Source organism: Eleutherodactylus coqui, chromosome 6, assembly GCF_035609145.1.
Source record: "Eleutherodactylus coqui strain aEleCoq1 chromosome 6, aEleCoq1.hap1, whole genome shotgun sequence".
Classification (NCBI taxonomy): Eukaryota; Metazoa; Chordata; class Amphibia; order Anura; family Eleutherodactylidae; genus Eleutherodactylus; species Eleutherodactylus coqui.
In genome coordinates this window covers 12,317,856-12,345,851 of record NC_089842.1, presented here as the reverse complement: position 1 = coordinate 12,345,851, position 27,996 = coordinate 12,317,856, and the positions used below count along the sequence as shown (strand labels likewise).

Genomic DNA, 27,996 nt, shown 5'->3' with positions numbered 1-27,996 from the left:
CAAGAAGTGCAATTTTTTTGTAATCGTCCCCTAAGCTCAGTATTGGGAAGCCCCCTGATGTATAAAGAACACTGCGCCACAGCACTGAAAACGGTGGAGACATTTGTCCTCAGCTGTGAGACATAATTAATAGATGTCCCTGGTGTAGACCACAAGCTGCCCAATCACATACACTGCTCCCTATGGGGATGTGGAGGGGGGCTGGTTGTATCTGTCAGACTCATTACTGATGTTCTCCAGAAATGGACATTGGTGATCTCACGCAGACCCTACGATTGCTGCCACCACTCTGAAGGTCAGGAGATTTATCAACAGTGTAGTCAGATCTGTGGATTTACAATACATGGCTTGGACATACTGATGGGGTGTTAAAGACACGTTTCCTTACTGCACCTCATATTTATACACATAAGTTGCTCCAAAAATGACATACAACTATAGTGCATTTGTACAGTGTATACAGGTTATATACAATGGGTATATGTTAACAGTGCTAGTTATACATAGTATACAGTGCAGAATATATACACTCTTTGTCAAAAACAATTCTGGCCCTAGAAGAAGTTGTCGCTCTCCTGCAGACCCCGTCCTGCAGTTCCATCTCAGGCAGATCTGTAAATGATGGGAGTTGTGGTGATTAGATGGACGGTCTTGTCACCGGAGACCCTAAAAGTGGCTCCCCCTTTGGCCTATAAGAGGCTCTCGGAGGCTCCTTGTGTGTAGTGACCTCTTCTTCTGCTTGTAGAGCTTGTTGGCCACTAGATGCCTCTACGACGCAGAGAAGAGATTTCACCCCGTTACCAGAGTCTGAGAGGGGCGCATTATTGGGATGTAAGAAGCTGGATGGTCGTATCCATGAATTGTCCCCCACCGTCCGTTCTGACCAGACTGTTAGGGGGTGTTGGGACCAGTGGATGTGTGAGGGCACACAAGATGACCGGACTCAGGACGCCCCCTACAGACCACCAGTAGAGAAGAGCATCTGATCGTCCGACAAGCACCAGCAGTTCCAACTGTTTGGTTGTCCTCCATCCAGAGGCAGATGACGCCATCGTTACACCCCGGTGTCTGTTGGAACTATCTCCAGGTGCTTGGCTGAAGGACATTTGGTCTCACGGCCCTCATTACATGCACGGCCTTTGTTAACCACCGTTGCCTCCGCAGTGCAACCAGGTTGTCTTCAGTGATGAATCCAGGCTTAGTTTGGGCGCTGAAGGCGGCCGTGTTCGGGTCAGGAGACCTCGGGGTGAGCGCCTCAATATTACCTTTGCTATTGATCAGCACACTGCCCCCTGCTGGTGTGATGGTCTGGGGGGGCCACCGCATACGACAGTTGGTAACCCCTAGTTGTGGTATGAGGGACAATGACAGCTCAGCGATATGTTCAGGACTTCCGGCAGCCACATGTGTTCCTCTCATAGCGGCTTCCAAGAGGCAGCAGGATAATGCTCGGCCGCACACACAAGGGGGTCACAGGAAGCACCCACAACATTGTCACACTTCCATGGCTACCCGGTCGACATACTTATATCCAATAGAGCATGTGTGGGACCATCTGGGATGCCAACTTCAACAGCCTACGAGTTTGCATGATTTAGAAGCTTTGTTATAGCAAATGTGGAGTGATATGCCACAGAGCCACAGAATACCATACAGAACCTATGTGCTTCCATGCCTGCCCATATCACATCTTGTATTTAAGCTAGAGGCGGTACAACGGGGTACTAGAGCCTTCATGCCTGCCCAGTTCACATTACTTTAGTTGCCTGTCTTTGAACCCGCACAAGCTCCATGTCCTTCTTTAGTACCGGTGCCCAAAACTGTATACAATATTCCATGTGTGGTCTGACCAGTGACCAGTAAAGAGGAAGAACAATGTTATCGTCATGCGCCTCTAGACCTCTTTTGATGACTCCCATGATCCTATATGCCTTGGCAGCAGCTGCCTGACACTGGTTGTTCCAGTTAGGCTTATAGTTAAAGGGGTTGTCCCGCGCCGAAACGGTTTTTTTTCTTTTTCAATAGGCCCCCCGTTCGGCGCGAGACAAACCCAATGCATGTGCTAAAAAAAAAAAAACGTTTAGTACTTACCCGAATCCCCGCGCTGCGGCGACTTCTTCCTTACCTTAGCAAGATGGCCGCCGGGATCTTCACCCACGATGCACCGCGGGTCTTCTCCCATGGTGCACCGTGGGCTCTGTGCGGTCCATTGCCGATTCCAGCCTCCTGATTGGCTGGAATCGGCACACGTGACGGGGCGGAGCTACGAGGACCAGCTCTCCGGCACGAGCGGCCCCATTCACCAGGGAGAAGACCGGACTGCGCAAACGCGTCTAATGGGGCGATTAGACGCTGAAATTAGACGGCACCATGGAGACGAGGACGCTAGCAACGGAACAGGTAAGTGAATAACTTCTGTATGGCTCATAATTAATGCACGATGTACATTACAAAGTGCATTAATATGGCCATACAGAAGTGTATAACCCCACTTGCTTTCGCGGGACAACCCCTTTAAAAATTGAATTAAATTCCCCAAGTCCTTTTCCATGCCAGGGTTCCCTAGTGGTTTCCCATTTAGTGTGTAATGGTAAAACGGAAAAAAAAAATTGTGGTACGGTGTCGCCAGTAGAGCAAAGTGTTATTGTTCTCAGTAAGAGAAACCAAGTAATCTTGTAGATATGATACCTTTTTAATGGCTAACAAAAACCCATGATGTTAATGTGAGCTTTCGGACCTCACATGGTCCTTCATCAAGGCATAATGAAATGGATCTGAAGAGGCATGTATATATATACACACATACTTATAACAAGGCACAGACATGGTGGGATTAATTTGCCATTAAAAGGTGTGTAATAGTGACACGTATTTTCTGCCTGTGTGCAGAATCTTACATTTATCAGTGTTACACCTAATTTGCTACTTTTCTGCCCCCAACGTATCCAGATCCTCTTGCATCCTCTCTTGTGTTAATTATTTTACATAGTTTTGTGCATCTGCAAATATTGATGTTTTACTGCACAATCCATCTCCAAGGTCATTAACAAACTGACCCCTGTGATACTCCACTAGTAATGGTGACCCCTCCAATTCTGCCTGTGTGGTAGCCCACTAGTAACCTGGACCTAATCAGAGTATGTATCATTAATAACCCCCCTCTGCTTTCTATCACCGACCAGTTACCCCCTTACACACATTCTCGCTCAGACCAAGCATTCTCATTTTATATACCAACCTTTTATGCAGCACAGAATCAAACGCTTTGGAAATATCCAGAAACACAAGATCCAGTGACTTCCAGTGAGTTCTAGGCTCCAGTCTAGAACTTACCTCCTCGCAGAAGCTGATCAGGTTGGTTTGACAGGAGCGATCTCTCATAAACCGGTGCTGATACAGAGTTATACAACTATTTTCCTTGAGGTCCTCCAGGATGGCATCTCTTAGAAACCGCTCTAACGTTTTACCCAGAATAGAAGTCAGACTTACCGGCCTGTAGTTTCCAGGTTCACTTCCTGACCACTTTTTGAATATCGGCACCACATTTCCTATGCGCCAATTTGCTGTTCACCCTAAGCTTACATCCTAGTTCCCTGAAACAGTTTTTAAGGACCTTCCACCTACCTCTAACTTTGTCATTGGTGCTAATGTGTACCATAATCACTGGGACCTCACAGCCTTTCCCACTAATCTGTCAACCCAATCTGCAATGTGTCAAACTTGAGTGCCAGGAAGACAACACACCATTTGATGATCCCATTTTTTGTGGCAGATTGCCCTGATCCCCCTACTAACAGGACCTGTTTAGCCTGCCCTGCGCTCCTATTCCCCTTCTTACTGGAGCAGATATTCCCCTGGCAGTCAGAGGGCATGTCGTGCTGCAGCAGTGAAAATCCTGTAATGACATTCCCCTCATCTGCCAACTTTGCAAACTTATTGGCGTTTGCCAGTTCAGGACTAGCCTACCTGGATCTTTTCCCTCTACCCCTCTTAACTGTCCCCTGATCATCCTTCACTCCTATGCTACCATCCACCCCCACATCTACCCCAGCGTCTGCTCAGTGAGCAGCAAACTCCTTTCCATGATGCCAATGGATCTGAGTGTTACAAGCTGCTCATTTATATCCAGGATCTGGGCTTCCAAATGCACAACACACTCACATCTCGTACAGCAGCGTGTACCCTCGAATGGCTGTTCAAGGACAGCGTACATGGCACAAGATGTGCGCTGGACGGCACTGCCAATCATAGAGCACATTCTAAATGGGGATCCTACAGGTAGATTAGATGAAAATATATTAAAAAAATTCAAATAAATAAGCAGTAATTAAATAAGTTACTCTTCCAAAGTCACTGATCCCAAGTCACACACTTATAACACAGAACAGTTATGTCAGCCACACACGCTAACTCAGCTCAGCTTTATACCTTATATATGTAGTACTTCTGCTCCTGCTCTGTTCAGGTATATATTTTGTACAGTGCCGGGTATATGTCTTGAAAAGCGTCAGGTATATAGTGCCAGGTATATATCTTCTATAGTGTCGGGTATACAGTGCCGAGTATATATCTTGTATAGTTTCGGGTATACCGTTACGGTAAATATCGAGAACAATGAAAGGTGTATATCCTGTACAGTGCCAGTATAAATCTTGCACAGTGCTTAATATATCTTGCACAGCCACAGATATACAATGCCAAATATATATCTCATACAGTGTTGTGTATACAGTGCTGGGTATGTATATTGTATAGTTCTGGATATACAGTTTGTACAGTGTCAATGTATATCTCGTACAGTGCAGAATATACAGTGCTTGGCATATATCTTTTACAGTATATATCTTGTACAGTGCCGGTGTATATTTTGTACAGTGCCGGATGTATATCTTGTACAGCCTTGGGTATACAATGCCGGGTATATATCTCATATACAGTATGTACATTGCCGGTATATATCTTTTACAGTATATATCTTGTACAGTGCCGATGTATATTTTGTACAGTGCCGGATGTATATCTTGTACAGCCTTGGGTATACAATGCCGGGTATATATCTCATATACAGTATGTACAGTGGCGGTATATATCCTTTACAGTATCAGTATATATCTTGTTCAGTGCTGGGTAGGGGTTGTGTCTACGCTGTTCTCAGGCTGGGGCAGCAGGGAGGGGGTGGGTGGGGTGTCTTACACTGACGTCAGTCTCAGTAGCCAGTGACAGCACAGAGCAGCGCACACACCTCCAGCAGCCTCTCTTCACCTCTTTTATAAAGCGCCGAAAGCAGCAGAGACCGCAGGACGGAGAAACACAGATATATTCTATTAAGACTGATACAGAGTATCCACAGAAAGAGGAAACCGATACATTGTATCCACAGAAAGAGGACACCGATACGTTGTATCCGCCGATAGACCGACATTGTATCGACCGAGAGACTGATACTTTGTATCCACAGAGACAAAACACAGCGCAGAATCGGAATTATTGCACATTGCTGCCTCGGATATAACACACGGGGGCACCATGGAGTCTGGGGGCAAGGTAAGAAACTGTGCCAGTCTGTATGTGCTGTCACTACCCAGTTACTACCAGTGGGGGAGGGGAAATGTATCAAAGATAAAAGGCAAGGGGGCTTTGGTGCCACTTTCTGCAACCTCGGAGCAACCTTACTGCTACTGGAGTGTGATGAAGGGGAGGGGATCGGGCAATGATGGGGTCCATTCTCCTATAGATGGGGAACGTATAGAAGACCGGATGGATGTAGCCTGCTGTAGATGAGGCTACTGGTGATGGTTGGGTATTCGTACCGTCCACAGTGGAGATCACTTGTGGTCACTTCTTTTTCTGCACTTTACAGTTGGGCAGAAGTTTTGTTTAATATGGAAATGGAAAAATAGAAGAAATGAACAGACAGTACTGTGTCCCCTCTGCTCACTACTTACTGATGGTGTCCATTACTGACAGTTTCCTGTATATGCAAATTGCTTTTCCTTTTGTCAGAAATTCTCTGAAACAGGAACTGATTCACTTCAAACCACACGTGTTGGCACCATTTTTACAGTTGCGATGTTTCATTCAACCAACAATTCTCATACAGTGCATCCTCCGAACATTATCTGTTGTATTAGAACTCGTGAGCCCATTTGCCATTGGGCAGGATGGAGTAACAGCTCTGTAATATCTGGGTATTTCTAGGGGTTGTGGAGCAAGTGGGAGATCATCTCCTGCCATGTCTCCCACTTCAAAGATAAGAGTCTGCAGCCCCAGAGGATGCTGGGCGTGTAGCTGATGCAGTCCCTCGCTGTGTGACCTTTCTCCTAATGTTCTAGAGAGATTCAGGGCCAGGAAAGTGTTCTGTCCATAATCATCTCCTATACAGAGTTTTGCCTAGTAGGAATGGGGGAGGGGTCAAACAATCCTCTGCTCCATAAAATAGAAAAGAAGAACAGGAAGCTGGTCAAATGTCACCGGAAAGTCGGGCAGTGACCTTCTCCAATCCAAGAGAAGCTCCTCTCAGGCTTTGTATCAGATCTCTACCATGCTGTGAGTTTGGGTCAGTAGACGGGCAGTAGGGCCGTCAAACCCATTCACAACACATCAGCAAAAATGCCCATGTATCACGCTTGTGTGAAATCGGCCTTAGGTTGGGTTTACATAGGACAATTATTGTTCTGAAAGCCGCTGAAAATGGTCACCACGACTAGTTGTTAGCGTACGAATGACTGTTGTTCGTGTGGTTTTTTTAGAGAGCGATTGTTGTTCGTGATCGCAGTCGCTGAAGTGCACAACTCCACACAAAGTTTATTGGCTAGTCGCTGAAAGTCAAACAATTGCCAAATTATCGCTCATCGTATGGGTGGCCATGTTTACATGGAACAACTGTTGCTTCTATTTGCACGACTGAGTGATTATTCGGATAGTAGTTATTCTGTGTAAAGCTTCCCTTAGACTTCTTCATCACTCCTTTCCCCCATCCCGGATGTCCCGCTGCCATTGTTTACTTACAAGGACATTCCTGGCTGGGAGATCTGGAGGAATATGTCTGACTTCTCCACCCTTTGCTGTATATACAAGATGAACTTTGATGTACGTCATCAGGGTTTATGGAGAACTGTCGTGTAGCAACAGTCCTTCTTCAGACTTGTTGCAAGAACACAGTGACATGATAATCAACCCAATGGAAGACTGATCTGGGTATGGCTAACTTCTAGCCTAGTTTCTCAATATTGTGGTGTGAAGAAGTGCTTGTTCTCTGTCCCCCATAATTCTGGGTGGACGTCCTGACAAGATCTGCTCCACAGTGGAAAAAGTTTATGGTGAGGACTGGGGCAAAGTATGAATCTTGAGGAGCAAGAGATTCATTTTACAGGGCAATGACAGACCCTGAAGCAGCATTATTCCAATTATGATCTCAAGATGTTCTCTAACATCTACAGTGGCCCCAAACCAGATAAATGCCAGAAGAGACGCTTGTGTCCTTCACGGTCTGTCCCTATCACAGATCAACACCTTTGTCAGTTCTGCTATAACTGTTGGGTAGAGTAGGTGGATGGAACAGATGATGAACATTTAGATGGCAGTGACACATGTGCTACCATGCTGAGGTCTAAAATGTGCTGCTCTAACAGGAAGTCATAGCCATCTGTATCACCCACTTCAGGCTGTAAAGGCCTATGGGGGTCTGGTTTTGTTTGTACTTCCTGTAAAGGGTGTAACTATAAAGGGTGCAGAGGAAATGGTCGCACCCGGGCCCTGAAGCATTAGAGGGCCCATAAGGTCTCTCTTCCACATACAAGGAGATCAGTACTAAGAATGAAGCATTATAGCATTACAGATCTTGCATCAGGGCCCGGCTGCTTCAGTTTCTGCCTCTATAGCTGCACCACTGCTGAGAACACTCCGGCTGTGAGTCTACCCTTCACACTGCATGGTCTTTCTACAAACATGAGGCACAGAATGAAGGCTGCTACTGTTCTCCTTCATGAGCAGTGACATATGATGCAATCATCATACCCACTGACGCTACCGGCACCACGTGTTCAAAAAGCTGGTGATATCCGCTCCACGTTCTGAGTAGTGCAAGTGTTACTTGGCATATCCTTCTGGAGGCCTTGAAATGAGGCCAGGGTGGAGGAGACCAGAATGACGGCAGGGAGCTGCTTAGTAGGACAAAGGTGAATCATATACATTTGCTAAGTAGGTGTGTCCTAGGAGTGCGCAGTTGATTGGTTGAGAGGGACGAGCCTTCCAAAAAATCTATCTGGGCTGCTGAGGAAATGATGCAGCTCCATATAAGGCTATACTCGCATCTGCGTTCCGGGATTCCGTTTTACTGCCCCATTATAGGAGCAGGAAAGGTTAATTCCATGACTATATGGATCTGTCTTATGCTGAAACCGAACCGAGCCAAATGGACCTTATTGACTATAGTGATGCTCGTTTGGCCTCCGTTCAGCTGTCCGGGAGTTCACCAGATGAAAAAGTTCTTAAAGCGGGACTTTTTTTTCCGTTTCTGTGCGGAGGTTCCCATCACAGATGTGAACATAGCCTAACGCAGGTGTGAAAGCAGCCAAAGGCTTCGGTTCGCTTCCATTCCGTCAGGTTTCTGCTTTTGTTTGATGGAAAAATAAAGCTGCAGACTGTGCTATCCTCCCGTCCAAAAAAACAGATACCTTTTTGCTTGCTTTCTGTCTTTTTTTGAAGCCCCACTGAAATCAAAGGGGAAAAAATAGATGTTTTTATTTCAGTTTCTCTCCTCCAAAAACGGGGCAGAGATGGAGACTCTGAACAGGGCCGTGAATCGCATTACAGGATAAGTAAATGGCCCGTTAAATAGTATGTGCACTGTATACAATGCATCCCTAAGGACAGAGACAATGAAATCTCCATACATATACATACACTGAATGGCCACTTTATTAGGGACTCTCATCTAGCAGAACATTGGACCTCCTTTGGTCTTCAGAATCGCAGCAATTCGTTTCCCAGGTTCCAGAGGGTGACGAGAAATCATTCCCCACTCTGTTACTATACCTCCAGCAGTCTGACAGAAAGGGGTCATAGATTCATTCCGCTTGCACCAAATTCTGACCTCCCATTAGGGCGGTGCAACAGAAATCTGGATCACATTACATGAGTCTCACATTACTGTTTCTTTAAGATGCATTGATGCTTAAACCGCCATCTGCCGTTATGATCCATCCATGCTAAGGAACAGTGAATTGTGCATTCAGACACATTAGTTGGAGCTCCAGCATTGTATCTGCCTGCTCCTGACTGTGCAGCCTGTTGGTCAGAATGATTCCTGACATCCTCCTTTGACCCCTTTCGGCGATTAGTTGTTTCCATCCACAGGATCCCCTTTCGCTGGATATTTTTCCTTGATCATGCTATTCTCAGTATACTCTCTGCACCGTTACCCGGAGGGAAAAAAACGTATGCTGTTGACAGTGAAGTCCTGGTCCCAGCTAATCCAGCACCGATGACCGGGCGTCGTTGGAAGTCACTTAGATCGCTGGATTTCCCCATCCAATGTGGATCCACACTGAAACTGATCCACAGAAAACTTGTTACATGATTTTATGCTGAACTCCGGGGTCACGGCAATAATTTCCATACAGGAAAGCACCGATCGTGAGAGGGCCGGGGGCTCTAAAGGCCCATTTAGACACAACGATTATCGCTCAAAAGCCGTCTTTTGAGCGATAATCGTTGTGTGAAACTTCACTGACATTGTGCAGTTTTCGTTAAGCAGTTGCTGATCGTTGTCTTTCAGCGTGCGGACGATGAGCCTTACCAGGAATTCACAGCGGGATACAGCTGATGCTATTGTTCAGCTGTATCGCGCTCCCTGAACACAGGTGGGGTATGAAGAACACAGCGGTTCAGTTGTGTTCTGCATACCCCGCTCGGAGTGCTCAGCAGTATAACAGGCACACAACGATTATCGCTCAAAAGTCTCTTAAGCGACATCTTTGGAGCGATAATCGTTGTGTCTAAATGGGCCTTTATAAAGGGACTGTTCAGTATATATTAGAGAAGTTATGTGCACTTTATACACATCTACGAGATCTAAACGATATGATAATATCCTGTACCTACATAGTTAACACCATGAGTTGTTCACAATGCGTCCAGCGGCTCTTGTTAAGGTGATTGTCACGGGACGAGACAGAACTTGAAAATCCAGCCTGACAATTTGCTCTGGAGTGAGGTTAGCAGCAGTGAAAACATCTGAAGGTTGGCAAGACCGCACCCAGGTGACAAGGTGCCATTGTCCCATCTTCATTCCCTACATTCCCTCTAGTTTCCTGATGCTCACTTTGGTTGAGGACACTGTAAGACCATCATCTTCTATAATGTCCAGTATAACACTGGATGTTTTACAGCTTTCCCCTAGTCTATTGGTTCAGATGTCTGTATTTGGAGATGGTCTGTAGAGGTCTGCAACGTTCCTGAATATTGTTGGGTCAGAAAGTGGTTGAAGGTTGTGTCAAGTATATGTCTTAACTCTGCTGGTGGCTTCTGACATCATAGGGAGCCTAGCACAAATCTCATATGAGAATACCATAAGGAAAATACCTAAAGGTGAACAGGTTCAGCATTCTTAAGCTCAAAATTGGATCTCAGCGTGAATACATTCTATTTTATGATGGTCTGTTGCCTTCCTTGTCTGGGTGGTTTGTGTTGCTGCCTGGAAATGAACTCTAGATGATGACAATGAGGAAATGTATGTACATCGCAATGTTTAGAACCAGCTCTACTTGCTTGTTGCCACCAGGGTTCCTTTAGAAGTCTGCCGTCTAGTGTGGACACACTGAGTGACAAATAACATTGTATCAGGCAGATCAGTCTTGGTCATGTGACACTAGATGCTCCATATAACGACTTTTATCAGAGGAGCACAGCAGCACTGGAAGCCTTACAGTCTGCCTTACTATTAGTGCATATTGTAACTGCGTAGTCTCGTTCAGTCTCTAGATCTTTACTGCTGGAAACTATCTTCCCTTCAAGGGGTTGTCCAGTTTTAAATTACCGATGGCCTATTTTCAGGAGGGGCCATCAATAGCAGATTTGGTGTGTCCATTGCCCTACTGTCTGCTGATCAGCTGTTCCCTGGCCTGTGTCCTTGTGCACTGAGCTATATTCCGCAGGAAGCAGACAGCTTCGTTCTCACTGCAGTGGTCAAGCTTAGTATTACAGTCCAGATGGGAACTTGGGACATGCAGCTCCACACCAGTCTAGAGAACAGCTAATAAGCAGGTCATCTACTATTGATCTACTATTAACTGAGCAACACCTTTAATTGAAAGATTTTTAAACCACAAGATTCACCCTCAAAGATCCTTTAATCTCGTACTCTTCCCGTCCAGAAGACAAGAATGGTGGAGAGAAGGTTGTGATGCAGAATAGATGCTCAACCATATGGTTATTGTGCTGAGTAAAAGGTGCCGTATGCTGTGCTCCAGGGATCTTCCGGAAATCTCTGACTATGGCCAGTGTCACATGAGCGTAATACTCACAAGTGCCCGGCTACACATCTACTGACCTGAATCAGAGCATCAGAGATCCCTATAATGCTTTGAGTTTGCATCAGTAGGCACGTGGCTGGACTACTCTGTATTACAGGCTCAAACAATCATGTAAAGTGGCCTAAAGGAAGTTTTGTCTACTTACAGAGGTGGTTCCTACAAACGTGTGGTGGCTAGGTATAGTATTTGTTTCTGTGTAGTCTTTATACATCTTCACAGAAGTCACACATCAAATTTTACTACACATGCAACAATGTATTTTAAAGATTTCTGACAATTTTTGTGCAGCTCCGGTTAAACTCTCCTCCGGTTAAACTCTTAAGGTTCAGGGGGCCTTAAGTATGGCATGTGGGGAATGCACAATTACATAAACTCTATGGATATCGGCAATTCTACATTTTGTTTTGAAGATTTTTCTGTTATTGTTCTCAGTAAGAGAAGGTAGATATGATACCTTTTAATGGCTTACAAAAATACATGATGTTACAGCGAGCTTTCAGACCTACTTTGGGTTCTTTCTCAGGCATATAAAAGGGCACAGACATGAATAATTAATTTGCAGTTAAAACAATAACAGAACAAGATTTGTATATAGCTATTTCAATATACAGATAGTCCCCGACTTGCGAACATTCGAGTTACGAATTTCGCTAGATACGAACTATCTGTTTTGCACAGTATGATGTAATGCTATGGCATTACATCATACTGTGCAGGGACCGGACAAGCTTCTATCAAGCCTGATAGAAGCCTGTCCGGTCACATCGCGGTTGCTGGGTAGCCGGGGACCTCGTGAAGGGCACTAGGGCTGTCTATGCAGAGCGCCTAGCAAGCCGTGCGCTTGATAGGCACTCTGCATAGGCAGCCCTGGGGCCTTTCAGGAGGTCCCCGGCTGCCTAGCAACCACACAGCGTCCCGTGATCTCATCGTGGGACGCTGTACGGGCCCCCTGAACGTCAGGTGCCGGCTGTTTCTTACAGCAGGCACCCGGCGGCAGCAGTTCCGACGAGCCGCGCCGCTCGTCAGAACTGTTAACACTTTAAATACCGCTGTCAGAGCGGTATTTAAAGTGTTAACAGTTCCGACAAGCGGCGCGGCTCGTCGGAACTGCTGCCGCCGGGTGCCTGCTGTAAGAACAGCCGGCACCCGACGTTGTATGGAGCGGGATCCACCTGCGATCCCGCTCCATACTACCATTTGTTCGACTTGCGAACAAAACGGACTTGCGAACGGGCTCCCGGAACGGAACCTGTTCGCAAGTCGGGGACTACCTGTATATAAATATGCTTCTTCGGATCTATTCTATTAAATCGGAGGAAGACCCCTAAGGCCTGATTTCTCTGTATTGCGTGTATTTGACCGCGGTGGTTTGACGTCTGTAATGCGCAGTAGACGCTTTTTTTCCCATTGTTATTTCCCGCACCGTCGCTAAGTGATGACACGGGTCCCCGTAGCCCATGCACAATGTTAATTGGGTATGGGCTGCGGGATGAACATCTCCATTGACTTCAAGAGGCCATTCATGGCAAAATAGAGCATGTTGCGATTTCTCTATCGCTCACGGAATACGCAATTCGTATCCGCGAGTGTGAAGAAAAAAATCGAAGGTTCGTGCCTTTCAATGCCTACGTTCCCCACCCCTCGCCACTATTTGCATTGGCAGGGGCGGGGCGGAGCTAAACGGGCGGGACTTAGCTCTGCCCCCATCTCACCCCCTCCTATTGCAAATAGTGGCAAGGGGCGGAGAGGGGGCGGGGCTCAGTTCCTGCTCCTGGCTCTTCCATCCTTCCTCCCCCCCCCCTGCAGACAAGGACACCATATATCAACTCGGCGTGAAAACTGAGCCGATATACGGTCGTCTAAATAAGTCCTTACTTTGTTCTCAGTAAGGGATAAGATCACCTTTTGCTCTACTGGCTAACACGGTACCAAACATTTCTCTTTTTACCTAATGAAGATTTTTCTTGACTGTAGAAATACTTAAGATCAGATTTATCTTCGGATGTAGTGCCGACCTTAGCTTAGATCGTATCTTGTGCAGAATTTTTTTGGCTTCCCCTTCATAAGAAAAAAAACTATATATATTGTACTGATAGGCAGTGTATTTCTATTCTGCTTGTGCAACAAGCAGCAAGATAGCAGCATCTTCTTACCAGAACATCTCAGTGAGTAAATACAGCACCAGAACCAAGCTCATAACATAAATACAGCACCAAAGTTAAGTGTATTTATTTATGATATATCAAGGTGTGATTACACGATTGTGTAACTAACTTGATGTTATCACACCTCTACCCCACCTATTTATAGAGCCACTGATTATCCCAATGTCCGATTGTTACCTCTGTAAACCCTACAGCTATATCATTTGCCAACGCTTCAATCTTTGGGACTCTTAGCTGCTCACCTCAAGCGATCTGCTGCAAGCAGGTTTTAGGACTCTACATCTTTGCGCTCGGTCCCCCAGGAAGGTCTTAAAGCAGCTTAGGAAACACTGGGGCCTTTCTCAGCTGAGGTGCGTTTGTTGTATTTTGGAAAGAATCGATTCATTGAGTAATATGGTAAACAGGCTTCAGCTTCTGTGCACATCAAACTCCAAACAAACTAGCAATTGTACCAACACGAGCGAGCCAAAGCTGCCAAGTTAAGGATCTGGACAAGCAGCTTTTTGGTTCTTCTGAAGTCCCTCTATGGCAGTGATGGAGGTACTCTCAGCGCTCCGCACTAGTGCAATCATATGCCGACCACAGCTTATTGTGTGTAATGTACCCCCAAAGGAGGACTTTCTGAATTTAGGCAACATCTTTTGTAAGGAGTGGGAAGTATTACCAATAGGGATGAGCGAGCGTACTTGGTAAGGACAGACACTCGAGCGAGTATCGTCCTTACTGAGTACCTGCCTGCTTGCCCGCAAAGATTCGGGTGCCGGCGGGGGTGAGCGCTGTGTTGCGGGAGGGAGCAGGAGGGAGCCGAGGGGAGGAAGAGAGAGAGAGATCTCCCTCCCGTTCCCCCCTGCTCTTCCCCGCCAGCATCCGAACCTCTGCGGGCAAGCAGGCACGTACTCGGTAAGGACAATACTCGTCCGAGTATCTGTCCTTACCGAGTACACTCGCTCATCTTTAGTTACCAACCGTTGCTTGGTTTACTTTTCCACTTGTCTGGTCTGTCTGATGTTTTTGTAGCACCCCTGATGAATATGAGGTTACTAGTAATTATTAGGAAATTATAGCACCAGCCTTCCTGGTGGCGCAATGTGCCACACAGCTGTGCTACATGCAAGTCAAACACACAGTACTGCTACATACATTGTTCATGCCATACAACAGGGAGTAGTAGCAGCACAGTGGTAGAGATGAAGGACCTGTGATGACGTCACCGTCAACCTCCGCCCCTGATCACATGACGGTGCTGCTCATCCCGAGTGAATAACTTACATGCTCCGCCCCTGATCACATGATGGTCATGTCATCGAAGGTCCTGCACACTTGTGCAGATTACGGGCGGACTACAAATCCCCTGTGGCCTCAGTTGCTATGGAATACTAATAAACACCTAGCTGGACAGCAGCCATGTGCGTACAGGACCAGTGATGATGTCCCTGTCATGTGATCAGGGGCATAGCATGTAATTCCCTCACTGGGGATGAAGGAGCTTTGATGGCGTCACCGTCATGTGATCAGGGGCAGAGCATGTAAGTCACTCATGAACCCACTCACTCACGCACAGACAGACGGACAGGTCATTAGTAGTTTGATTATTCATGGGACTTCTGGTATTAAGAACAAACAGCTTTGTGCAATTTACAGGAAGCAACATATGGAAAAGTAATGTTGAACATGGCTGTCTGTATACATTGTCATGTATGTTGTATACATTGTCATGTATGTCTTTTGCCTTTTTTGCAGATGACGTTGCGGTTGATGATCGCCGTGTGCGTTGCTGTCCTTGGATCCTTACAGTTTGGTTACAACACTGGAGTTATTAATGCACCACAGAAGGTAAGAATAGAGACATAGTGTCACCGAAGTATTGCAGCAGCTTCGTCCACATGTATGATCCCCCTCACTGTAGATCCTTGCCTAGTCAGTACTAAATAGTTTTATAATGGTCCAGTCAGTATGGGAACAATGACAGCTCACTGCGCATCATTATAGAAACATGGCAGAATTCTATTTATGGCCGTGTTTGTCTCAAGGGCCTCTGCATTCAAGATATCGGGGTTATTTAGGGTGAATGAGGGCGCAGCTTCTATTCAAGGGTGTAGTCAATCAGTTCATGGGCTGAAAAACATAAACAAGCCGGGCCCGGAGACAAGCGGACAAGCAGAGTCTAAAATAGTACATCTCGTTAGGAAGATTAACCTGCTTCCTGCAGACTCTCATTGGGATCCTGTTAGGGACATTCCTGCTAGAATTAGGTAACAGCCCATCAATACTGGGATTTGACAGACATTCCAGTCATGGAGGAGAAATCTGCCGTTCTTTACCGGTCCTATTACTATAGGTCCATAAAATGAATGGGGTAAGATGTTTGGAGAGGAGAAGCCCTGGCACTGTACAGCTTCCCCACATCTGGGCCGCAGTTATACCACACCCACACTTTGAGATGACTTTTCAGAATTAGCCGCCATGTGTGAACATATAGAATAACATTATATCTGGCCATTATATAAAATGTATCTTGAATATAACACCAGTTTTCCCTTCTGCGAGTCTACAATTAATTTTCACTTGTCTCTAAGCTGGTGGGTGTAGACTGCTGCTATACACAGAACACGGAGAAACACAGCAGGTTCAGCTATCTAACTCTTTGTAGCACACAGAAATAGCAGTATCATGGAAGACATCATACAGCAGTACTGAGCAGTGTAGATATGAGTTGAGTAGCTGTACCACAGTAAACCACTTACAATTAGGGCTCGCTCACATCAGTGTTTTGCCTTCTGTTTTTAATAAATCCTTTTTAAAATGAAATTGATAGCAGAACAGAATTCAAAAGCAATTAAACTGAAGCCATAGTTTCCTTTTTTATGAATCCGGTAGACAGATCTGTCAAAAAATATTGACAACTTCTATCAGTTTGTTTCCATTTAGTTCCATCTACATCCATTTGTAATGGATTTGTTTTGTTGTCTTTCGTTCCTTCTCTTCTGCATATGCTCATTTAAAGACAAGTTAGTTAAACGGACAACAAAAACGTAACCAAACAGACACTTTTCCATTCACTTCCATCACCCATTGACTATTTAAAAATAAGGGAAGGGTTCTTTCCGTTCACTTTCTGTTTTCGTGGAGGTTATATTACAGAGATGCATCGACTTCACTAGCGTCCCAATACAGTAATATATCCAGCACGTTTTTCTGAGCACCAGAAACATGTCTCTCCCTAAGTGAGGGACCCCCATAAATTTATCTCAGGACTCCCAACAACACATGCAGGCCTCTTTATACTAATGCAGTCGGGCGATCAGTACATACAGCGTTATCTTGTGTACATGGCAGATACTAAGATTAAAATTGGCAGTGCTATTGTGATTGTTATGACTGTCCCGGTTATTCTGTGGACATGCAGCTTGCTCTACAGACAGAGGCAGATCAAGGCGGATCAATGTGGTTCTGTCTCCCTGTGAAAAGAACACGTAAAACATAAATCAGCCTTTGTACTAGTCCCGTGAACCAGTGAAACCTCACCTTAGTAGTTCCATTTATCACAGGTCGGGTACATTGTCAGCTTAGTGTGGATATTCATCTTTTTAATAAACACTTGTGTTGGCCCTCAGGGGCCAAAACCGTCTGTTAGGTAACTTTTTTTTGGCACCCCAGCCTGTTTATTATTAACTAGTTCATGTATACGGCTTTCCAGGTCACTGAGATTTACTGCAGAGAAGGGAAGTCCATCTTTATGCAACAGTCACACCCAGCAGATCATCCCTACTATGTCCGGATGGCACAGCTGCCCACACAATGCCAGCCTATGCACACAACACTATTTCACTCAGACAGAATTGAAGTGTCTGGCTTGTATTGCCTGCTTCCTTGTGTTCAAGAAACCCATGGCTGGCGCTGGGACGGGCTGCTGAGTCACTGTGATCAGCAGCTCCAGAATTAACCCCTTCTCCCTCGCACTGCATGCTTGATTTCTCTACGCTTGGTATTTGGCTGTGATCTCCAGCAGAAGAAATGTGTAATTTACACTTGAGACAAGTGTCTTCCTCTGTGTGATAGTTGGCATCCAGTTATATATGCCCACAACCAAGGATCACAGCGTTATGTCAGTTGTAAAGGTCACAATGATGCTAGTACATGCCACTGATTTTACAGGGTGATATTTACCAGATATTTTGGGCACTGGGTGGCTGGTGACATTGCGGTATATAAATGTAAGTCTGCCCGTGTCGGCCAATCGGCTGCCTGGTGCCCTACACACCCTCCTCAGTCAGCATTGTGTACAGAACTGGAATTTGAGTCTGGCAGCATGCACTCCTTCACCCCCAGCGTGGGGCGGATCAGGTGACAATTGCTTGGCTAGCTTAGGTTTGCATCAGCTGAGTAAACTCAGTAATAAGATCTGAGCCATAATGCAGGACAAGGAAGTAAAGTGTCACAGGGACACCTGCTGGACGTACACAGGCTTTACCATAGAAGTATAATGAATACCCTGGCTGTACTGAGGTACACCTGTACAGGTGTGAGGTGGTGGCACATAGGTGTGAGGTCACTGCGCACTGCCACCTGCGTATAGAAACGCTTTATACTCTGATCACACACTGAGACGTCCTTTTCTCATTTGTAATAATCCTCACAATTCTGTTTTTCATCACAGGTAATCGAAAAGTTTTACAATGAGACGTGGCTATCGCGGTACGGAGAGCCGATCCCTGATAACACCCTGACCTCCCTATGGTCCTTGTCTGTGGCCATATTCTCAGTTGGTGGCATGATGGGCTCATTTTCCGTGGGTCTTTTTGTCAACAGGTTTGGAAGGTTAGTCCTCAATACAGTCCTTCTGTCTTCTGCAGGACATAACACGTACCACTACACTGCAATGGTAATTTCCTCCATGGTTCTCCCTTTTTACAAGACTTCTTAAACAAGGCCAATCACTTGATATTAACAGTATAACCTAACTGTCTTATAAGATTTGTGGCAGGTGAATGATGCTATATTCTTTGCTCCAATGCAGAACTATCCTGGCTGCACGCTTCCTGCACTGTATGCAGATGACTGCCAAGCCGTCTGATGGGCAGTTCACCGCCTGCACCGGTCCTGGTTCTCTCGTGCTTCTTTAATCTAAACACACCCAACCCGGTCTTGATTGAAGTCGCTGGAGTAGCCGTGCGTTTCAGTCACACCCGTACTGCACTTGGAGATCTAGTTGTCCATGCCATTAATGCCATCACATGCCTGCGGCATCCTCTTTGTAGTACAGGTACAAAGTGTCTGAGACGCATGGTGTCTACAATCGCCAGGGCTGAAGACTTCTATCAAGACTCTAATGGGTGGGTTTAGACTAGAGAAGGAGGAGAGAGCCCGGACCAGCACAGGAGGTGAACTGCCCATCGGATGGCTTACCTCTTACTTGCATACTGTGGGAAGTGCAGCAACCAGACGATTTCTGCAATTAAAAAAAAAACAGGTACAGTTTTCAACCTACATCTACTGAGCATCTTATAATACAACTATGGTATACTACCAGTATCAAGTGGCAGAGTTCCATTAACCCCTTCAAGATCAACGTGTTTTGGGCCTAAGGGCTTATTTACATGAGTGTTTTTAACGGCCGGATGATATATGCTTCTATCTGAGCATTTACCACCTTCCCCTCACCGGCTCTCTGCCTCTCTCCTCCACTCCGGCATTTGCAATGAGAGGGGTTGGAGCTAAGCTCCGCTTTGTCCCACCTACTCCCATTGCAAACAGCTGGAGGGCAGGAGAGAGGCAGAGAGCCGGTGAGGAGGAGGGAAGGGGGGGACAGCTCAGATGGAAGCGTATATTGGGCGGCCGTGAAAACGCCGGCCGGTATACGCTCATGTAAATAAGCCCTTAAGGACTAAGCAATTTTCATTGTCGTATTGCAAGAGCCATAACTCGTTGACATAGCTGTATGAGGGCTTGTTTTTTTGGAACAAGTTGTATATTTTATTGGCCGCACTCTGGGGTACAGATAATGGGTTGTAGAGCTTAAATTACTTCTTTTTTGGGGGGAATGGCGAAAACGTCCAGAAATTCTGCCATTCTTTTGGGGTTTTGTCTTTACAGTGTTCTTTCTTATCTGGATCCGCACGATTACTGCAATAACAATTATATAGTTATTTATTTTTACTATTACACAGAAAAAAACATGTTTTTTAAAGAAGAAGAACTGAATTTGCCTTGCTGTATTCTAAGACCCGGGACATTTTTAGTTTTCTTGCAGCGCAGCTCTGTGAGGACTTGTAGTTTTTGTTAGTACCAGTTTGAGGTACCTGTGACTTTTGGATTATTTTTTATTACGTTTTTTGGGATGTGAACAAAAGAAGCAATTCTGTCAGTTAGTTTTTTTAATGATTTTTACGGCATTCACCATGACCGATAAATGACAAAATACCGTCATTGTCTGGGTCGTTATGAACGCAGTAATGCCTATTATTATGTGTTGGTTTTTTTTTTAATTTTTGTTATTGGATCCATTTTAAACAGTTTTTTATGGGTCAAAATGAGTATTTTTTTTAAATGGATTTTTTTATTTCAATTAAACCTTTTTTTTTTCAATCCTTATTTTTTTAGTTCCTGAAGGGGACTTGAAGATGTGATCATTCGATCGCTAGGAAAGTATACTTATACTGCATTACTTATGTAGTGCATTCTAATAAACCTATAATAGCAGCTTATTAGACTCTGCAGGAGGGGGATTTAATAGACTGACTTACAGACATGGAGGCCTTTGTCAGGCTTCTACCCATTGGTACCTTGCGAATGCACTGCAGGGTGCCGTTGGGTATCAAAAAGAGCCCCCTTCCCACTGTCATCTGCTTACATACTGTAGTTGCTATTCATTATGTTATACAAGGGGTTAAATTGCCAGGTTTCTCTGTTCCTGGCAGTTTGAGCAGGAGCCTGGCTGTCAGTAGTCTTTAAAGCCGCTGCCTTTAAAAGCTAAATGTGCCGGTTTAAAGCCTATTAGTGAGTTCAGTAAAGAGGTGTATTGCGGTCACGAAGGGGTTAATGAAGCAAGTTATCTGAGCTTCTATCATTATCAGAAATGGATTTGGCAGGGTCAGTATTGGATTGCCCCTTCAGCAGAATATAGTCCGTAACACTGAAAGGAAAGCACAAACTTAGATAATTGTTATTTCATATATCCGCTCATCTGGGGACATCTCTGGATTACTATTTACATCACTACACTGGATTAATGGTCCGGCAGCAAACTCAGGAATACTGTTATTGTAGTCAGCCATGTGCCATTCAGAAACCAGTTGTACTGCATGTTTCGGGACAGCAATGTTATGGGTTAAATACCATCCAAGCATGACTAATTTTTCTTCTTGTACTTTTGTCTCTAGGCGTAATTCCATGCTGATGGCTAACGTCCTGGCATTCATTGCTGCCGTCTTTATGGGTTTCTCCAAGATGGCGTACTCTTTTGAGATGCTGATTATTGGCCGGTTTATAATTGGTCTTTACTGTGGTCTTACTACTGGATTTGTGCCCATGTATGTTGGAGAGGTGGCCCCTACATCTCTTCGGGGGGCTCTGGGAACACTTCACCAGCTGGGAGTTGTGGTTGGAATTCTCATAGCCCAGGTAAGACCAGCACTGCTGCCAGTTGTAGTACATTCTGCACTCTATACAGGAGGACTTAATGTCTCCCTCTTCCTGCACAGATATTTGGCTTGGAACCAATCATGGGTAATGACAGTTTATGGCCACTTCTTCTGGGCTGCATCTTTGTACCTGCCATTATCCAGTCAGCAGCACTACCGTTCTGTCCTGAAAGTCCTCGGTTTTTGCTTATCAACCGTAATGAAGAAGACAAAGCCAAAAGTGGTGAGTACTATTAGCTCATGATCAGAATGTGTATCCTGTTCCATGTCATCAATTCATGTGTTTCATGCCATGTGGAATTTACCCTAACTGTATCTCATTGCATTTTTCACAGTCCTGAAGAAACTTCGTGGCACCACAGATGTAACCAGCGACCTTCAGGAGATGAAGGAAGAGAGTCGGCAAATGATGAGGGAGAAGAAAGTCACTATACTTGAGTTGTTCCGCTCACCACTTTATCGGCAGCCAATCTTCATTGCTATTGTTCTGCAGCTTTCTCAGCAACTCTCTGGTATTAATGCGGTAAGTTTGTGTCATGCAGCAGATGTGTACCCACTGTGCCACTGATCGATTTGACTTTCGGCTACTCCAGAGGGCAGCGACTTGAGATTCCCAGGTTTTTATCTATTAACCCCTCCAAGGAAGATCTGGACTTTAGCTGCAGGGACCTACAGGCAGTTACTCCAAGAGATTGGTCTCAGTGTAGTGACAGCTGACATGGACAGGTCAAAAGCACCATAGTGCAGTACTGGAGGGACAGACGGAGAAGTAGGCAATACAAATGCCAAGGTCAGGACAATAGGAGTTCTTGCTTAACTGGAGAGACAGGCAGAAGGTCAAGGCAGGCGGCGATCAGATAAATTGTGGTCAACGTACGAGCCAAAGTCAGGACAGGAAAAGACAGGAAAGCTGTGTGGACAGGTATGGGACAAACCCAGAGTCAATCATGAAACTACTGTAGAACCTTACAGGACCTATTGGTCAGGCACCCTTCACTCGGGGAGGGTGGGTGCCTTAATGACTAAAGGACAATATATACTGACCAGGGGTGGGAAAGCTGCATGCGCATGTTGGCCTTGTAAGAGGCAGGCCGGCTGCACACGTGCATCTTATAGGCGGCACTGACAGAGACAGAGGAGCTGCAGCGTCTGCCGTATAGACCCGACCCAAGACACACGCTTCTATGACTGACAGATGAGGAGGGTGACAGGAGCTGTCAATCATGGCCATCAGTGTGATAAAGAGCTATAATGACCTAAGGTGTCCATCTCTGACCAGCTGACTCATCTGCACTTGCAAGAAATGAAAACATGGACACAAAGGGCAGCGCCTTAAATATTCATCACACTGACCTCTATGGAATGTTGCTTGTTGTAGCCAAACCCTTATGCTGTGTCAGGCAGTAAATACCATCTGTTCCTCCTTTTAGGTCTTCTATTACTCTACTGCAATATTCGAAAAAGCCCAAGTTCAACAGCCAATTTATGCCACCATTGGTGCTGGAATAGTTAATACAGCATTTACCGTTGTTTCGGTGAGTACAATTTTCAGCTTTGTGTCATGAAATGTCCAATCGTGTGCCTGAGATGTATGGCATAATGCGGCACCGCACAGCCCTCATATGCTTTTGTCATGATCTAGAACTTGAGAATCAAAAAACATAAAGCGACTGAAGGGAAAATCTCTACAGTTTTCTAAGATCTTCCTCAGTTGGGAGAACAAGTGAAAGAGGTTTCTCATAGACTCAAATGTACTGTTGTTGTTTTGCAGCTGTTTGTGGTTGAGCGAGCCGGACGACGTACCCTCCATCTTATTGGGCTTGGTGGCATGGCTGCATGCGCGATATTGATGACCATTGCTCTTGTGTTGCTGGTAAGTCACAGCTGATAATAGAATCAGGCGTATGAATGAATATGTATATAAGATTCCTCATCTAATTATCTGGTCTGCCACCAACAGGACAGCGTGCCAGGGATGCCCTACCTCAGCATTGTGGCCATTTTTGGTTTTGTGGCATTCTTTGAAGTTGGACCAGGACCAATCCCTTGGTTCATTGTCGCTGAGCTTTTCAGTCAGGGTCCTCGCCCTGCAGCTATTGCAGTTGCTGGCCTTTCCAACTGGACTTCCAATTTTATTGTGGGAATGGGCTTCCAGTACGTAGAGGTGAGTGCGCCATATCTCCTCGTCTTTACACTGAAGACACAATGATGTCTATCTTGTTGCTAAACCTTGTGTCTTGTTTCCTTTGCAGAAACTCTGCGGTGCCTATGTCTTCGTTATCTTTACAATCCTCCTCATCATCTTCTTCATCTTTACCTTCTTCAAAGTGCCTGAAACCAAGGGCCGCACCTTTGATGAGATTGCTTCCGACTTCAGGCAGGGTGGGGAGACCAATACTGACAAGCAAGCTTCGCCAGAGGAATTTCACAGCCTGGGAGACTCCCAAGTTTAACCTTACACCTCTGACACCTACCTCTTGTCACTTCCCTCTCCTTCTCTGCCCGTTTCCAGTCTGCCAGCGTTTATTGGCGGTGCAGAGGGGCTGACGGTGAGGGCAGGGTGAGGGAAGGAGTCGCTCAGTCTAGTTTTTGTTGGGCATAACAAAAATAATGCCTCTTCCTTGACTTATTGCCACCACCTTGGAGAGGCACTGCTAGGCAGCAAATAATTTCCAAACGCCGCTCGCTGCATTTCAAACCTTCTTAAGTAACCACAGGGTAGATGTTCATACTCTAGTGTTTCTTTGCAGGCTTCTTTGCCTGGTTGTGGAGAGATGAAGGACGGAATATTTTTTTAATATATATATATATTATGTATGATTTCCTTTTTATAACAGATTATTTTATAATTAGTGTCAGCTTTCAACACTAAGCGAGGAGCGGCGTCTTCATCAAACCCATCATGAACTCTTGTTTACGTACTGTAGTTTTTTGTTTTTTTTACCTTTTTTGTGGCTGTAGAGGGAAGAAGAACAGAGGCTGCAGAGAATCATGACTTTATAGTGGCATTAATGGATGATGCAGAGAAGAGTAGAGCCCACAGGGGTACAGACACTTGGAGGAAGATCTTACATTAGTATATGAGAGTTCTTGACGCTTGTGCCTTCTGTTAATGTAGGGAACAATGTATAACATGAGAGACGCTGTATGCACAGTCATTGTCTTCCCACATGTGTTTGTCCTCCTTGCTTTTCATCCTCTCTAGAAGTCTCCGGTGCCTGTACTGACTGTCAGGTTCCTCATCCATTAGATCGTTTTATTCTATAATCATGTTTTCCAGACAATATTGTGCAAACTCACATGGTACGGGTTGTTGAACCTTTTTACCATTCCAGTTGTGTTTGATACTTGCCCAGCCTTTTTGGTACACAATACCCTCCATTGTGGCATTTAATAGGGCTACTCATATTAGAACTGCAGAACAGAAAGAATGATGGTCATTTTCAGCCGGTCCTAGAAGTTGAAGCTGGAGCAGGCCCATTTGAACTGCACTGATGAATTATTTCCTCACACTGCTGGGCGGTGGGGCAAGGTTACCCCAGCACTGAGAACGACAGCAAGGGGTGAGCTGTGGGGATAATGACAGCAGCACTGATGATATTACAAAGGCTGTGACCCTGCAGTGGTTGTTCCATGATTCCAGCTTTACATTGACCAGCAACAGGTTGAGCCTGTCCTCCGCCATCATGATGCTCAGTCCAGACGTATGCTGGGCTGCAGGTAGAGAGTCGCCTTAACCGCACGCTTGTGTTTTTTCCTTACAGTTGTAGAAGATGCAACATTTTTTCTCATGCAGCTTCAGGGCTACCCCCCCCCCCCCTCCCATCTACCCACAGAGACACATTTCTTTGTATAGTTTTGCAGATATTTATATATATATTATATATATATATTTATAGGTATATATATAAATATATATTTTTGTTGGATGGTATTAAATCTCTCGGTGTTGACGTATGCCTGATGCTGTTCTGTAAATATGTATTGTAGTTACACCGTGGGGTTTTTGCACAGTAGTTTATGACACGTTTAGGTCAAATTTTTTCAGCTGCGACTTTTAGTGTAATGCTTTTTATTGTCTAGACGAGACTTTTATTTTATTTTATTTCCACCATAGACTTCGTTCTGTGTACTGAATCTGGGTTTTTACCCGCTTCACATGAATTGTTGATGTGTAAAAATAACATGAATGGTTTTAAAAAAAAAAATGTCTTTCCTTATGTCCAGATATGTATGTAGAGTGCTTTACAGTGAATAGATATAATAAAGATGGCCACCGTGGTACCACGGAGACCAACGTTACATTACTGACAGGCCAGTCGCTGACTCGGTGGCAGATGAATTTATATTTATACAGGGATTTGCTGCCAAAAAAAAATCCAATATGAAACCAATAACCCCCAAGCAGGGCTGGTCTAACAGGTTGAAATTGTGATAATTCCTTCATTACGAAGGTGAAATCCCGTCGCACAGATTAGTTCTTGTCGATGGCTTCTTACATGTCTGCACAGAATCACTTTGCTAGCCGTGTACTGTATTATTCCAGTATTCCTGTGTCATACATGCCGTTCCTCACCTTATGAGTTGGAACAGAAAGCGATGAGACGTCTGTTCCGAGAAGTCGATGGAGTGCTGTTTTTAAAGGACTAATATTTGCGTGTTTGTGAGTGCGGATCCATGTTTTGGTCACAGGGTAGAGCTCCTTACTCATGACTGTTTCATTGTATTTACTGTTAGTTTTTTTTGTTTTTTTTTATTTATTGTGAATTCGTAACACAAACTTCTTCAAATAAAAGTTACAAATGATGACGGCGCTGTGTGTGGTGCTCAGTTTTTGGTATGGGGTGTATAGAGTATAGCGAGTTTGCACATGTCCGACCTGGAGAAGGAAGATGTTTGTAGTGTAAAGGGCCATTTACACGGAATGATTATTGCTCAAAATTCATTCAAAGGAACCAAAATGAGCGATAATTGTCCCGTATAAATGCATAAAAATCGTTTACTATTCACTCACTTTTCGTTATCGCTGACCTTCAGTCAGCATAAGGTCTCCTTCACCCGGGTGACAAAGTCGCATGTATGTGAAGCCCATGCTTACCTATGGGTTCCCTCACACATGCGATGTTTTGTAGCATGCAACAACCCGACACAAAAACCTCACGGCTCCCGCAATATGCCCGCGACTTGTGAGATTTTGTAGCATCGCACTGCAAGAAAATGCGATTTTCATGCGGTGCAATACCACTTTAACAGTAGGAAATCCTAATCTAAGCCCTGGCTGCAGAATTATTTTTTTTTAAAAACCCACATACATCACCTTAGAAGCACTGCCCGACACTGCTGCAGCTTCCTCTCGGTCCCCGGCACTGTTTCTCCATCTCCTCTGGCCAGGGATTGAAAATCCTCACTTCCTGGAAGCACTAGCTGTGATTGGCTGATGATTAGCCATTCACAGCCATCGCTCAATGAACCAATCACAGCCATTCATTGAATGCTGGCTCTGATTGTCTAAGCGCCAGCCAATCACAGGCAGCGCTTTCAGGAGCGGGTATTTTTTAATTCCCAGCCAGGGGAGCAGAAGAGATGAAGAAGAGTGCCGGGGACCGAGAAGAAGCTACAGTGGAACCCCAGACAGCGCTTCTAAGGTGATGTGTACTTTTTTTTCTTTCTGCGGCTAGGGCATATTTTTGGGTTAGGGTGTATATTTCAAACCCCCTCTCCTCCCCCCAAAAAATCCTTGCACGTGGTGCTAAAAAGTAGCGTGACTTTATCACGGCATCAACGCGAGAAACCACAGTGATATCGCACGGACCAGCCCGTGTGACGGAGGTCTAAAAATCATCGCTGGATCGTGGGATTCTCGCTCAGTGTAAACGCTCCCCACTCAGCGGTGATCTCTGCCTGTCTAAATGCTCTGCATGAGTGCTAACAACCTTAGTGGTGATGTCAGCGGTAGTGCAGTCGTTCAGACGACTGCCGTCCTGTCTAAATGGGGCATAAGCGGAAGTTAATTATCTGTAACACAATCACAACATAGCGAGGGGAAAGAAAGCTTGGAGCCCATTTCTGTGTAAAAGACTGTTACTTGGATACAGTATCCCGAACTTGCAGCCCAACCAGATAATGAAGGCAGTTCTGCTCTTCCAGAATAGCACATGCTGTCACAAGGTTTGTTGTGCCTCCCAGCACAGGCTTAAGAGTATAAAGCAGGTACCAAGACATGGGTTGTTACACAAAGTGAGCTGGACCGGACAGTAGAAAGGCATCTGTCACGGCTCGCCAGCAGTGTCGAAGGGCTGGGGTGATCACAGCGTAACCCCTAGCTCACATGATCCTTACACTGCGCATGCTCTGTGTCATTTTGGCACATCTCTACTGGCGTATGGATAGATTGGTCGGCAAGGAGGTGTCCCTGTTAGCCAATCAGCTTTTATTGGCACACACTTATTCTGGCTCCTACAGTAATGCTCTCAGTCTGAAGGTCTTTTTGGTCCAATCTTGGCTCCTGGTTTATTCCGGCATCTCAATTCAGATAAGTCTGTCAAGTGTATTATTTTATCTCGGGTGTTATATCTTATCTCCGCCACAGGTTCCTAAAATAGGGATACCCTCGTAAGGACGAGCACTCCGTTTTTAGGCAGGGTCTTCTCTTGTCAG

At 45.3% G+C, this 27,996-nt stretch overlaps 1 protein-coding gene across 2 annotated transcripts in view; it reads left to right on the top strand.

The window, feature by feature from the left end:
• The window catches only part of SLC2A1 (solute carrier family 2 member 1), a 96,217-nt gene extending 70,069 nt beyond the window's left edge, over window positions 1-26,148 (top strand). The window contains exons 1-10 of one of the 2 annotated variants that reach the window (XM_066606219.1): window positions 5,265-5,544; window positions 15,440-15,532; window positions 18,357-18,517; window positions 21,079-21,319; window positions 21,400-21,562; window positions 21,675-21,862; window positions 22,770-22,874; window positions 23,111-23,212; window positions 23,300-23,503; window positions 23,592-26,148. In XM_066606219.1, the coding sequence (XP_066462316.1) occupies window positions 5,527-5,544; window positions 15,440-15,532; window positions 18,357-18,517; window positions 21,079-21,319; window positions 21,400-21,562; window positions 21,675-21,862; window positions 22,770-22,874; window positions 23,111-23,212; window positions 23,300-23,503; window positions 23,592-23,792 (1,476 nt within the window). In that variant the 5' untranslated portion in view covers window positions 5,265-5,526 and the 3' untranslated portion in view covers window positions 23,793-26,148. Of the gene's footprint in view, window positions 1-5,264; window positions 5,545-15,439; window positions 15,533-18,356; window positions 18,518-21,078; window positions 21,320-21,399; window positions 21,563-21,674; window positions 21,863-22,769; window positions 22,875-23,110; window positions 23,213-23,299; window positions 23,504-23,591 lie in introns of those variants that run through there. The other variant, XM_066606218.1, reaches the window with a different exon arrangement.
• The last annotated feature ends 1,848 nt before the right edge of the window (window positions 26,149-27,996 follow it).